At 34.5% G+C, this 14344-nt stretch overlaps 2 protein-coding genes across 3 annotated transcripts in view; one reads left to right on the top strand and one right to left on the bottom strand.

The window, feature by feature from the left end:
• LOC106871974 (zinc finger protein OZF) overlaps positions 1–5254 on the top strand; it is a 27122-nt gene extending 21868 nt beyond the window's left edge. For both annotated transcript variants that reach the window (XM_052969376.1, XM_014918763.2), the window contains exon 2: positions 2594–5254. In XM_052969376.1, the coding sequence (XP_052825336.1) occupies positions 2890–4173 (1284 nt within the window). In that variant the 5' untranslated portion in view covers positions 2594–2889 and the 3' untranslated portion in view covers positions 4174–5254. The remainder of the gene's footprint in view (positions 1–2593) is intronic.
• A 3601-nt stretch (positions 5255–8855) lies between these two features.
• LOC106871976 (zinc finger protein 239) lies at positions 8856–13640 on the bottom strand. The gene is made up of 2 exons (XM_014918766.2): positions 13023–13640; positions 8856–11550 (listed from the first exon to the last, which is right to left on the bottom strand). The coding sequence occupies exon 2, from the start codon at positions 11120–11122 to the stop codon at positions 10121–10123; it is 1002 nt and encodes a 333-aa protein (XP_014774252.1). The 5' UTR covers positions 11123–11550; positions 13023–13640; the 3' UTR covers positions 8856–10120.
• Between the last annotated feature and the right edge of the window lie 704 nt (positions 13641–14344).

Raw genomic sequence — 14344 nt, 5'->3', positions numbered from 1 at the left:
ACGATTCCAGCACATACATGTTGATGTAGTAGGACCTTGGCCTGGAAGTCAGGGCTACACGTTTTTATTAACTTGTATTGATCGTTTTTCACGCTGGCCAGAAGTCATTCCACTCACAGACATCTCTTCTCGAACTGTGGCACAAGCTTTAGTCACAGGATGGATTTCTCGTTTCGGAACACCTGTTAAAATAACAACAGATCGCGGACGTCAATTTGAAGCTAAACTCTTCCAGGAACTAACGAAGATTTTAGGAAGTAAACACATCCATTCAACTAGTTACCACCCAGCTTCGAATGGTATGATCGAAAGATTTCACCGACAGCTTAGAGCTGTGTTGTGTGCTTCTGCTGATTCATCTCTATGGATTGAATTTCTTCCTATTGTTCTCTTGGGTCTCCGCTCTTCTATCAATGAAGATATTGGATATTCTCCTGCAGAATTACTTTATGGTTCTTCCTTGACACTGCCCGGTCAGATGATTGTTCTTGCAAACACACAAGATATCGACACTACAAATTTCGTTGAACGCTTGTGTGATTATATGTCAAAGTTACCACATATGAACACCAGAAAACAAGACATTAATACATATTTGCCTAAAGACTATTCATCCTGGACTCATGTTTTTGTTTGTAACGATGCCATTAAACATCCTTTAACAGCACCGTATGCAGGACCTTTGCGTGTGCTTTCTTACGCAGATAGAGTTTTCACTTTAGACCTTAATGGTTGTAAAGGCACTATTTCTGTTGACAGACTAAAAAGGGCTCGCATAGAAAAAACTATTTCCAACCCCACTACAGACAACACACACACACAGCATTACAAACATGTCCTTTACACACAACTTCACAAACTCAGACTACCAAAAGGAGTAGACATGTGTATTGGCCCAAAAAATAACAAACATTTATTACATTTGAACTGTGATATTGTTTCTAAAGTTTGACATCTTATGATGAATACATCTTTGTTGTTTTCATTATTGTAATGTTAATTCTGCCTAGGGGTCACCAATTTATGTAGTGATAATATATGTTTATGTACCTTGGATTTTTGACAATCAACACAGGTACAAGTTCAATTAGTTATGTCTCAACGAATGTTTGGCCAAACGAAATGAGCTGTAATAAGCTTCAATGTTGCTGTTATACCTGGATGTGAGATATTGTGTAGTGCTGAGAAAACGATACGGCAATGCTTTTCAGGAACTAAAGGGCGAGGTTTACCAGAAGAAAAATCACAAAGGATCTGTTTGTTTGATGTCGCAACTGGGAAAAATTGGAGGTCGAAAGGAATTAATTCTGGTTGTTGTATATTATTCAAATCAACGGATGGTTAATCTTCCAACATTTCGTCCAAGTTAATTTCTGCAGTTGAAAATAACGTGTTTACAGGTAAACGGGATAAAGAATCTGCAACAATCTCCTCAGAACCTGGAATATATTGTATATCACTCGTGACTTGGGAAATGTAATCCAAATGTTGAATGTCACTCGGGGAAAATTTATCTGGCTTGCAGTGTAAAACAAAAGATAACAGCTTATGATACGTAAATATTGTGAAGTTTCTTCCTTCCAAAATGTGTTGGAAGTGTTTAACTGAGAGGTAAATAGCTAACAGTTCACGACTGAATGTGCTATATTTAGTTTCAGCTGGTTTTAACTGCTTAGAGACAAAATGTTAGAGGTTGCCATTCACCATGGTGGAGTTGTTGAATGACTGCGCCGGCACCAATTTCGGACGCGTTGACTACAAGAGGAATTTCGGCATTAGGAATGGGGTGAGCTAACATGGTGACATGAGAGAGTTTCTGTTAAATATTGTTGAAAGCTTTTATTTCTGCAAGAATTAAAGTAATGTTTTCTGTTCTCTTCTTGCGGTGTTGCAGTAATTTGTTGAGAGAGTATAAAGTTTCAGCACAATGAGGTATAAAACGTCGATAATAATTAGCTAATCTGATAAATTGTCTGGGCTGTCTTAATGAAATGGGAACTGGAATTATAGCCTCAACCTTTTCTGGCAAAGGCCTTATTCCATTCTTATCAATGGTGTGTCCAAGGAAAGTGAGAGAAGGCACATCGAAAATACATTTGGTAGCGTTCATATGAATTTTATATTGAGAAAGCCTTTCAAAAAGTTGCTTCAAATGAATCTCATGTTCTTTCTCAGAAGAACTAGCGATGAGAATATTGTCAATATAGGTGTAGACGAAATCTAATCCACGTATTATTTCATCATATGGTTTTTCTTTAAATATCATGGCTGTCATTGCAGTATATTAGCTGTTACTATACTTAGCCTTCATATGATCTGTGTATACAATGGCTGATGATGAGAAAGATAATTCTTATCTTTATAAAAATATCTGAATTAATTGCAGAGATTGATGTCATAGTGACCAGTGGTCATTTTTCAATGTCTTCATTATTCATTTCCTCCCATATATTTATACTGCCACAGTGTCTTTTCCCTGTAAATATATTATGCTTCTTCTAACTTTCAATATCTGCACTCAAATATCCTCTCTCCAATAACCTTTGTTAACATTTCATTATCCCTAATATCCTATGTTGTGTTATAATTTCAGGTTACCTGATGGCATTGAGATAAAAATATATCACTGAAGGATCAGAGGATCAAAGTTTGAAGACTAGAAATGTATTTATAAAGCTAATGTCAGCCTTCAGTTTAATGGATGTAAAATATTTCCTTGGAGTTGGCATTATTTGTGAAAGTACACAAATGTTTACTGGAAAATATTTCTTAGTAGCTGAGACATCATCAGACTTTGGTAAAGGCCATCAGAGAGGGAAAGTAAATATAGATATAGATATATTTCTATTATGAATATACAAAGAAAACAGGAAATTTAAAGAGAAAGTCATGGAGGAGAAATTATGTGATAACCTGGTTATGAGTAGAAAAGAAACTGAAACTATTGATATATTTAATCAGATACAGGAAAATACAGAAGAGAAATCGCTCTGTTGTGACATCTGTGGGAAGTTATTTACAGTAGAAAATAGTTTAAATCAGCATAAATTAATTCACTCAGTGTCAAAGCAATACCATTGTGAGGTTTGTCGTAAAATATTCACTACAAGCAATGTATTATTGCACCATATACGTATTCATACTGGAGAGAGACCATACCACTGTGACAGCTGTGGTAAAACATTCTCTCAAAGGGGTCATTTATCTGAACACAAGCGAATTCACACTGGAGAAAAAACTTACCATTGTGATATATGTGGTGAAACATTTTCTAGAAATTCACATTTATCTCAACACAAACACACTCACACTGGTGAGAAACCATATCACTGTGATATTTGTGGCAAAACATTCTCTCAAAAGGGCCATTTATCTCGTCATACATATATTCACACAGGAGAAAGACCATATCACTGTGATACCTGTGGTAAAACATTTTGTCAGAGGGGTTACTTATCTGAACATAAGCGTATTCACACAGGAGACAAACCTTATGCTTGTGATGTTTGTGGTGAAAAATTTTCTAGAGGTGCTCATTTGTCTCGACACAAACGCATTCACACTGGAGAAAAGCCATATCAGTGTGATATCTGTGGTAAAACATTCTCTGAAAGTGGTCATTTATCTCAACACAAATATATTCATACTGGAGAGAGACCATACCCCTGTGCTATCTGTGGCAAAACATTTGCTAGAAGTAGTAATTTATATTCCCATAAACGCATCCACACAGGAGAGAAACCATATGATTGCAACATCTGTGGCAAAACGTTCTCCCAAAGTGGCTGCTTATCTTCTCACAAACGTATCCATACAGGAGAGAAACCATATCACTGTGATATATGTGGTGAGACATTTTCTAGAATTGGCCATTTGTCTTGCCACAAACATATTCACACAGGAGAGAAACCATACCACTGTGATATCTGTGGTAAAACATTTTCTCAAAGAGGTCATTTATCATGCCATAAATATATTCATACAGGAGAAAAACCATACCATTGTGATATATGTGATAAATCATTTTCCAAAAGTGTTAATTTATCTTCCCACAAACGCATCCACACAGGAGAAAAACCATACTGCTGTGATATCTGTGGTAAAACATTTTCTCAAAGATCTAATTTGTCTTCACATAGACATATTCACTCAAAGAAGAAACCCCATCAATGATATTCTTTTATTCTTTTGGTCATTTAACTGTGGCCATGCTGGAGCACTGCCTTTAGTTGAGCAAATCAACCCCAGGACTTATTCTTTGTAAGCCTAGTACTTATTCTATTGGTCTCTTTTGCCGAACTGCTAGATTATAGGGATGTAAACACACCAGCATCAGTTGTCAAGCAATGTTGGGGGGACAAACACAGACACACAAACGTATACACACACACACACACACACACACATATATATATATATATGACAGGCTTCTTTCAGTTTCTGTCTACTAAATCCTCTCACAAGGCTTTGGTTGGCCTGAGGCTATAGTAGAAGACACTTGTCCAAGGTGCCACGCAGTGGGACTGAACCTGGAACCATGTGGTTGGTAAGCAAACTACTTACGACACAGCCACTCCTGCATCTATATCTAAAGAAAGACCATTTTTTTTTAAATGGTAATTTCTGTATAGCATTACATCAAACATGTTTACTAAGGTGCATATTTATTGAAGTAAAACACTTCCTGCAAATACTGAATGATTATGCCATGTATGTATGTCTGATAAAATCTGTACTACTTGATTTACTTGTATTATATCATATTTTCTTAGAAAATGCACACACGCATGCATATATACACGATACACACATATATTTGACAGACATACATACATACATATGTATGTACGTCTGTCTACCAAATTCACTTACAAGGATTTGGTTAGCTTGGGGCTGTAGTTGAGGACACTTGTCCAAGGTGCCACCCTGTGTAACTGAGTCTGAAACCATGTGGTTGGGAAGCAAAACTTCTTAACCACACAGCCATAGGTGAAACTGATCCATGATATACTTCTGTGATATATTTGATAATATTCTAGATGTGATAATAGATTTTTTTCTATGTGTAAAGATGTCAAACTAAAGTACAAACCATGCCACTAAATAATATTCAAGCCACAATTGATGAACTGCTAGCACGTTACAATAGCTTCTTTACAGTATTTAGGTAAACTGTTACTAAGTATGTAAAAATATATAGAATTGTTCAATACCCATTCTTAATGAAATAAAACCATAGAATATTTTCATGACATGTATGTCTTCAAATGTTCTTAATAATTTCTACCTGGAGATATTGTGGTCAGTAATATAGTTTTCTGTTGTTTCATGTGCTTCATATAATACTGTATCTCTACTGTTGGTGAACAGATTTCAATAGTTTAGCTACTTTTTAACAAATTATCATTATGATTGTTTTAATATCCAATTTTCCATGGATCAGATGAAATTTGTTCTGGTAGATTTCCTACAGTTTGTTGCCTTCCCATCATTGTCCTCACTTGTTTCTAAACAAGGTAATATTTCCCCATGGCCAAACATATTTAGACAGAAGATTGGAAACACATGGCATTGCTTGTAAGATGGTGATGCTTGTTCGTGACTATCACCCAATGTCAAGACAAGGAGACACAGGGTGTTTGAGCTAATTTGACGTTTTTTACAAATCTTTTTTCAGGAACAGCTTGATGTATTGATGAACAGATAATGACATTGGAGAGCATAAAGATTAAAGGTGTGGTTGAGAAAAAGTCAGCTGACATAGAGGATTAGAAACCATATGAATATCGGTAAAAACTTACCTGTATCATGATGATTCATACCTGGTATCAAAATGCTGACACCACAACTGCTGCTCAATACTCTGTGAACACTGTAAAGGTTGTAAGACTTGACATATCAGTTACATTTTGTCATTAGACACAAGTTCACATACAGTAGTCCCTCAACTATCACGGGTGTTACATTCCAAAATCCACGAAATAGAAGCAGTACTGTACTGTGTATATTTATTTTATTATAAATGCAAAACACCACCACAGAGGAATCAACATAAGCTTAAATAATAAATCGAGATATGGTGAGGAATCCTTGTATATATATATATATATATACTTATACTCTCTGAGTGGTTGGCGTTAGGAAGGGCATCCAGCTATAGAAACTCTGCCAAATTTAGATTGGAGCCTGGTGTTGCCATCCGGTTTCACCAGTCCTCAGTCAAATCGTCCAACCCATGCTAGCATGGAAAGCGGACGTTAAACGATGATGATGATGATGATATCTCAAATGCTTTACATTCAATACATTGTGGTAAATTGGTTATCACTTTTCCCACTCATACATAACCATTCACTGTTAATTGTTGTTCATTCCCATGTCATTCAAACTGAATCAGTCACCTTCTGGAACAGGTTCAACAGAGGTCTACTAGGTCTCTGGACCCTTCACTTCAGTAATTGTTACTGCTGTTAGAAGAGCGTCAGCTAAGTTGAATGTTCAGTATGTTGTTTATATTTCTATCAATGGTGATCTAGTCAAGGAACTGAACACAGCCAAATAACTGTAAAATTATTGCTAATCACCACAGTCCAAATCAATTATTTGGAATTACCACCCACCTGGCTGGGTCTTGAGATCACATCTTGCACATACTTTTTATTTTCACATGATTTCTATAGCTCCTGACACAAATCAAATCAAAGATTGCAATAGTTGTATTTCAGTATGAAGCCAACACTATAAGTACTCTTTAAATTTCAATTCTGCAAATTATTTTTAGTTTAAAAAACGTAACTATTGTTCTTTGTGTAAAAGCAAATTCATTCATCTACATCCTTCAGTCAATTGAATTCTGTTGATGAGGTGAAACTAAAAAATCTCTATAGTTGTCCCCCACTTGTCTCTAAACACCAAAATCTCTTTCGTTGAGGGAATAGTTGGTACATACACAAAGAAGAAAGTCACAACACTCAAAAGACAGTGGAAAGTAGAGTTTAATGATAGTCACTCACAATGGATGGCAACTCATCTAGCCTATGAGCTAGGATTCTTCCCAATTGCAAAACCTATGCAGATATTTCATTTCACATCTTTCAGCTTACCACACAAAAGAAACTGTAATTATAACCCACTTCAATTAGCTGGCTTTCTCCTTACAATCAAATCTCAAAAGGGGCAGCAATATCGATCTTGTGTTGGTCAAGCTTTGGGACAACAAAATTAGTATGGCGCTCATGTTTCCATGACCCAATTAGAATTTGAACAAATAGACATGGCCTATGCTTATATATGTTTCTACAGAAGTTCCTTCTTTTGAAGTGAACAGTTGTCATGATAAACTGACCGGCATGTGGGACAGGAGGGATTAGAAAAGGTGTCCCAATTCAAGACTCAACCTTCCACAGAAAAAAGTGATGCTAGTTACTTTTTGGGATGCAAAAGGAATACTAGAACATACCTGTAAAAAGGGGTATATAGTCATCAGTGTAGGCAACAACAAATTGAAACCAGCATCTCAAAACAATGCCAAGGTCTATTGTCAAAGCAAGTGTTATTGTTGCATGATAATGCACGCCACACAGTGGAACACCCTACATAGTCCTGGTCTTACCCACTTCCAACTATTACCTCTCTGGACTGCTCAAACATCCATTACAAGGTTGTTGATTTGCTAGACAAAGAAGTACATAAATGGCTGTAACGACCAGCTGAAAATCTCCAATGGAATAAGTAAGCTTCTGGACCACTGGAAGAAGAGCAATGAAAATCAAACAGACTATGTTGAAAAATGATATAATTGTTCAACTGCTTTTCTGTAAATAAATTACAAAGGCAAAAGTATGTGTAATTTTACACTTGTACTTATGATAGATAAAAAAAAGTTACTGAGGAGTTTGATCCAGTTGTTGCCAATGTAATTGATATAGTTTAAATTGAGTGAATCATTGTTGGTTGTTAATGAATCATTGCTGTTTCAAGTTGTCTGTAATGCATCATTTTTCACTGCATCGTCTAGTCTGTCAACTAGCAGCTTCCTTAGTTCTAACCAAATTATTTCCTCTGAAATTTTTCTTGCCTACAACAATCAGCTGTATCTCCTGCTTCTCACCTTCAACTTTTATATATCAATAGTATCGAGCAGTAACTACAAATCTCTGTACATTCAAAGATGATGGTTGATTACTTCAATTTGTCATACACATTACCAAGTAGACATTATCCATTCATATTAGGTGACTATACAAAAAGTTACTCATTCTTCTTGCCTTCTTCATGTTAAGTTCAAATACGTTAATGGTAACCATTCACATATAACTTCTTCATGATCACTTTAGAAATGTTCTAGAACACAATTGGATCTATTATCAGATCCTATAATAAAATATTAATTTTGAACTTTGATATTCTAGTTCAAATAACTTGTGTTAAAAATAAAAAGGAAGTAAGATCAGCATCAGAAAATATATAAGGAGACAAATATACAAACACTACATATATACCCGACTTTTATCAATGATTTTAACTTCAGAGTCTACACTGCCTTTAAGCTGATACTGAACATATGTAATAATAAACATCTCAAGTACGTTAACAATTAAAGATTACTGTGTAATAAAACTAAGCAACTACACAGGTATGTAATAAGTAACAGGTAAAGCAAACAACATAAGTTATATAAACTGATGTCTTACAACAAAATAGGATCAAGAAGATAACTATATATTTGGCAGTAATTTCAGTAATACTGACAGGTTTTTCAGCAATGTGAATGATGATACTGGATAAATTGTTAACTGGAAGCAATTACAATACCATCTACAGGAATAATAAGTCAAGATAGAGTTACTTCATAATTAAAGTAATTATAATGAATTTATTGACATCATTTTAACAAGTTAGAGATAGGTTTTCTCCTAATGTAGTCTATATTATACTAACTCTACTTTACTACAAACCAGTGACATGACAATCAAGCCAACACACAGTGGAGATGTTCATTAAATTGAAATGGCTTTGATCAGGTTATAATTGCATATATATCTTCATTTGATACTTTATTACAGGGTAACTACAAATATTCTGATATCACATTTATTTAATGAAATAAACAGTTATAGATGTTATCTTGAAGTACTTGTGGTTTCAGTCTCATTAATTAGTTTTCAACCTGCACATGTACAATTTATGTCACCTCCTTATAATGTATACATAACATCTACAGATGTCATTACAATGACCTACTGTCCATAGTTCCTCACATATAGCCATACACCAGCTACAGTCTTGAATCCATAAGAACACATTCACAGTGCTACTATATTTGATGGTAAGGAGAATGAACTCCATACATCCAGAGATGTGCTTTGCACAATTTCACCAACTGCTTCTTTGACATAGCTGACTTCAATGTTACTCAATAACTACATTGATATTATATCATGTTTGTTATCCTTAAACTTCATCAGTTCGTTGGATGTCAGACACTTATGGCAGAACAAATGCAGATAACCATTCCATTTCACACCAATCTTACACTGACATTATAGTGTAACTTATCCACTCCTTGATGTTGTCTATCCATATATTTCTTGGTCTGTCACATGCTTGTTTATTATTCTTTTAACACTGTAAGTCATCTCTTCTTATGCATTTAAACTATTCACACTCCAGGATTGTAAATACTAAAAATATATTGGTCTTTATTATTTTTAATATAATGGGATATTTTATGCTCAATCCATATGTCAAAATATTTGCAAAAAATATTTTGACAAATAACTTTGAAAAATAGTAATGATGATGATGGTGGTAACTTTGCTGTATTAAAATCCATTACATGATGTACGTAAAATTCATTTATTATTCCCACCCATGCCAGTATGAAAGGTGGACAACGATGATGATGATTATAAAATATGTTACTTGTAGAAAATATTTTTACTATTGATAGCAAAGAGCTGTAGTTTATCTCCCATATCGATATGTTTGCATTAAATTGAATAATCACTTCAAGAAAATATTTCACGTGATACTATAGTGGTATAACCTTTATCCAGTGTGAATTTATACCAAGAAGAATAAATATTTTTGAGAGAATATTTTATGACAAATATCAGTGCTATGATGTTCGTTCTCCTGTGTGAATTCGTATGTGGGAAGACAAACGAACCATTGTAGAAAATGCTTCATCACAGATATCACAGTGGTATGGTTTCTTTCCAATGTGAATCCGTTTGTGTCGAGTTAAATTCCGAGTTGTAGAAAATGTTTTACCACAAATGTCACAATGGTATGGTCTCTCTCCTGTGTGAATAGGTTTGTGTTGAGATAAAGAACTACTTCGAGTAAATGTTTTACCACAAATATCACAGTGGAATGGTTTTTCTCCTGTGTGAGTACGTTTGTGGGTAGACAAGTGACCACTTGTGTTAAATTTTTTATCACAGATATCACAATGGTATGGTCTCTCTCCAGTGTGAATACGTTTGTGTTTAGATAAACTACTACTCTGAGCAAATGTTGTACCACAGATATCACAGTGGTATGGTCTTTCTCCTGTGTGAATATGTTTATGGCAAGACAAATCAGCATTTCTAGCAAACTTCTTCCCACAAATATGACACTGGTATGGTCTTTCTCCTGTATGAATTAGTTTATGGTTAGACAAATTAGCACTTCTAGAAAATGTTTCACCACAGATTTCACAATGGTGTCGTCTTTCTCCTGTGTGGATATATTTATGGGAAGACAATTGTCCACTTCTAGAATATATTTTGCCACAGACGTCACAACGGTGTGGTCTTTCTCCTTCTTGTATACATGAATGAAAAGACAAAAGACCCTTTGTAGAAAATGTTGCATCACAGATATAACACTGAAATAGTTTTTCTCTTGTGTGGATACGTTTGTGGTGAGTTAACAAATTGTTGCTGGTGAATTGTTTACCACAAATTCCACACTGGTATGGCTTGGAGGACGAGTGAGTTAATTTATGTTGAATTAAAATCTTTTTTGGTGACAATATCTTCCCACATACATCACTAGGGTGAGATTTCTCTTCTGTATTTTCCTGTATCTGAGTAGATGAATCAATAACTTCAGCTTGTATTTTGTCATCCATAACTTTGTTATAATCTATATTTTGCACGTTGACAGTCTTTATTAAAGACGATATCTTGGCTGTTATGAAATAACTTGAAGATATAACTATATTATATCTTCTGATATAATATAGTAATAACTACAGGATTGTTAATCTATATAAATTTAATGAGATACCCAGTTGTTAAAGTCATTACACATAGGACAATTAAAACTTTGTGGTAAATCCCCCTAGTTTAATTTGTACACATTTTCCAGTTTAAGAATCTCTTTGGGAATTTTTGAAAATAATCTTAATTGCAGGGAAATATTTCACATCCATTCATCCAAAGAATTGTAGAAACAGGCTGATGTCAGCTTGAAGTTATTTTTAATCTTCAAAAAGTTTATAAATATGTTAATGCTGTTCAATGAAATATCTTCAATTTAATGTCATTTGATAATAACCTGAAACAGAAAAATAATATATGACGTAAAGGACAATGAAGTGTTAGAACAGACAAAAAACGAAATATATTTAGAGAGAAAGATGTTGAGGATGATAGGCATGCACATTCAAAATAAGACACTACTTGCCGCTAACTCACAGTCCGTAGAACATCATTAAAATATCATCATCTACTTTTCCATGCATGCACAAGTCAGATGAAATTTGTTCAGGCAAATTGTGTATAGCTAAATGCCCTTTCTGTAAAAAAACCCTCACCCGTTTCCAAACAAGTCAATATTTCCTCGTGGCCTGACATGTTTTTATGGAGGATTGGAAACAAAGGAACCACTAGTATGACGGTGGCACTAACACATACTCGAAGAGCTTCCTTTAGTTTCTCTAAACAAAATGCACTCACAAGGCTTTGGTCAGCCTGAGATTATAGAAGACATTGTGAGACTGAACTTGAAACCAAAGAAACACATATACACTATAACAAATACAAAGTAGAGGACTTCATTCGGCTCAAACCTTGGTTTTTAAATTAGGAAAAATTATTGAATATGATCCATGTTGTGGTAGCTACTGGGTATCCCCTACTCTAGTTGTACTAAAACCAAATGGAAATGTACGCACTGTGCTGCTTATAAAGCAGATACTAATCACAAGGACTATGTCCTATTCCACATATTTGTAGAAGTATCATAAAAAGAATAACGATTCAATACCACACAGGACAAATTTTGTGATGCCAGCTGCAAACACTGCTAGAAATGAGATTGAAGCTTTGGCTAATGCAGACCAAATCATATCTTAACTTGAGCTATTTGATGAGGGGAGAAGGTGTAAAAGTAGTAACGGTACCCAGTCAGCGGTAGTGACTCGCCTTGTATAAGAAGCACTTGCAATAGAGACGCAGAACAGCAAATGCATCAACAGTATCAAACATATAGTAAAGGTATCCTATGAAGATATTAGCTTTATAACAAAGTGCGAAACCATTATCTATAAATACTGTATATTGCAAGGCATGTTCATATTGTGAGATATATTTGGTGTACTTGCACGTGACTAAGTTTATTTAAAGTTGCTGTTTATTCCATAATAAACTCTGCATGACGCAAGACTATATTTTCTAGAGGGCAACACTAAGAATAAGAAGCAAGAGAAAATAATATGTATAGAAATGATAAAGGAGTAGAGTGAAAAAAATTACGATATATCCTGAAAACAAGTTTGATTCCAAATTTTAAATGAAGGGAGGTCGAAGAAGAGTAAATACGAACAGAGAATAGAAAAATATGATTTTGCAGGGAGTAGAAATGGTGTAGTATTAGAAATGAATATAAAAGAGAAATTCTGTATACAAGAAATGTGCGAAATCCATATAAATAATACTTGCATAACAATGAAATAATGAGAGGTGCACTGAAGTAGTGAGGCTTGAATATTAAAGAGGACAGATTGATGAGAACTTTCAACTTCTTACAGGATATCTCTATTGTCGTCTTCTGGTTAATGTACAATTCCTCAATTCAATTAGCCACAGGAGTGAATGAGATATTACTAACAGTGTAAATATTTACAACAATGGAATAATATATCTAAAATGTTTATAGATTCAAAGAGGGCGATATACCGGAAGTGGCATTGTTCGTATTGAAAAATCTCGCCTCTAATCATTGGAGAGCATTTTACGATTTATTTAGGAAAGGAGAGGTAAACTGTACGAAACACAGAAGGCCAATAAGACTCGTTGATAAAAGAGTAATGCATTGGACGAAAGACCAATACTTCGCTGTATGTTCGGCACTAACATCTAACGGTTCTGTAATGGTTCGAGTTGGTTTGGCTACAAGCATTTCAAAAATTAAAGTTTATCGAAAATTTTAAAATTTGACACAAAAGTGTACATTTCCAAGGTAAATTGCTGCAGTTCTTTCACTTTTGGTAGAAAAATGTTTTAAAAAAGTTACAGAGGCTTAAAGATTAATAATTTTCACCCAATCAGGAAACAGGATTTGGAAGCTGTCATTTTGTGCGTGACAGCACGCCTTGTCAACTGTAAACAAAGCAAATTGGGCGTAAAAAGTTGACTTATCTCCCCTTTCATTTTTATTTACTTTTGTAAGGTAACTAAAATGAACAATTACGAGTAAAATAATAGGATGAGGATGTTACACCGGGTGACGAATTAGTCTCGCTTTGAACAGAAACGGTTTCTTTATACAGTTTCAGAGTTAAGAAAAAAATAATTAACAACGAAGAGAGTTTACAGATAAATAGGGTCAGGGTTAGGGAATTGCATCCCTAACCCTAAAAACCCTAACGCCCTAGTGAAGATCCTGTGGGTGTTAATCTGGAAATTTGCAAAAATCTTTTCCAGAATCGTAATTTCTGTTGTCTGTAACAAAAAATACCAAGTGTTAAGATTTTATTTACACTCGTGTTTATGGTATGTGCAATACACACTCGCTCGCATTGGAGAATACTTTGCCAAATTATTTGTGGTGGTATTTTTAGTTGAGACTTCTGTTAATGTTTACTTTAACACCCGGCCAGAAAAAAAAAAATTATAATGATAAATAAATAAAAACAAGTTTAATAGGTGTAAAAATGTGTATTAAACGTTTGTCATTATGTATTAAACATTAATTTTTCGTTTGAAAAAGGATTTAAAAAAGATCCCATATATCGTGGTGAGAGAAACAAATTCATAAATACGGTGTTAAATATGGTTTCACCATGGAAAAAGGAAAATTTAGCTGTTGTTTTTCGCACTTGTCCACCGTTTGGATCTTTTTTAAAACC

Source organism: Octopus bimaculoides, chromosome 7 (assembly GCF_001194135.2).
Source record: "Octopus bimaculoides isolate UCB-OBI-ISO-001 chromosome 7, ASM119413v2, whole genome shotgun sequence".
Taxonomy (NCBI): Eukaryota; Metazoa; Mollusca; class Cephalopoda; order Octopoda; family Octopodidae; genus Octopus; species Octopus bimaculoides.
Note: the sequence above shows the minus strand (reverse complement) of the source record. Positions and strands in the feature narration are given on the sequence as shown.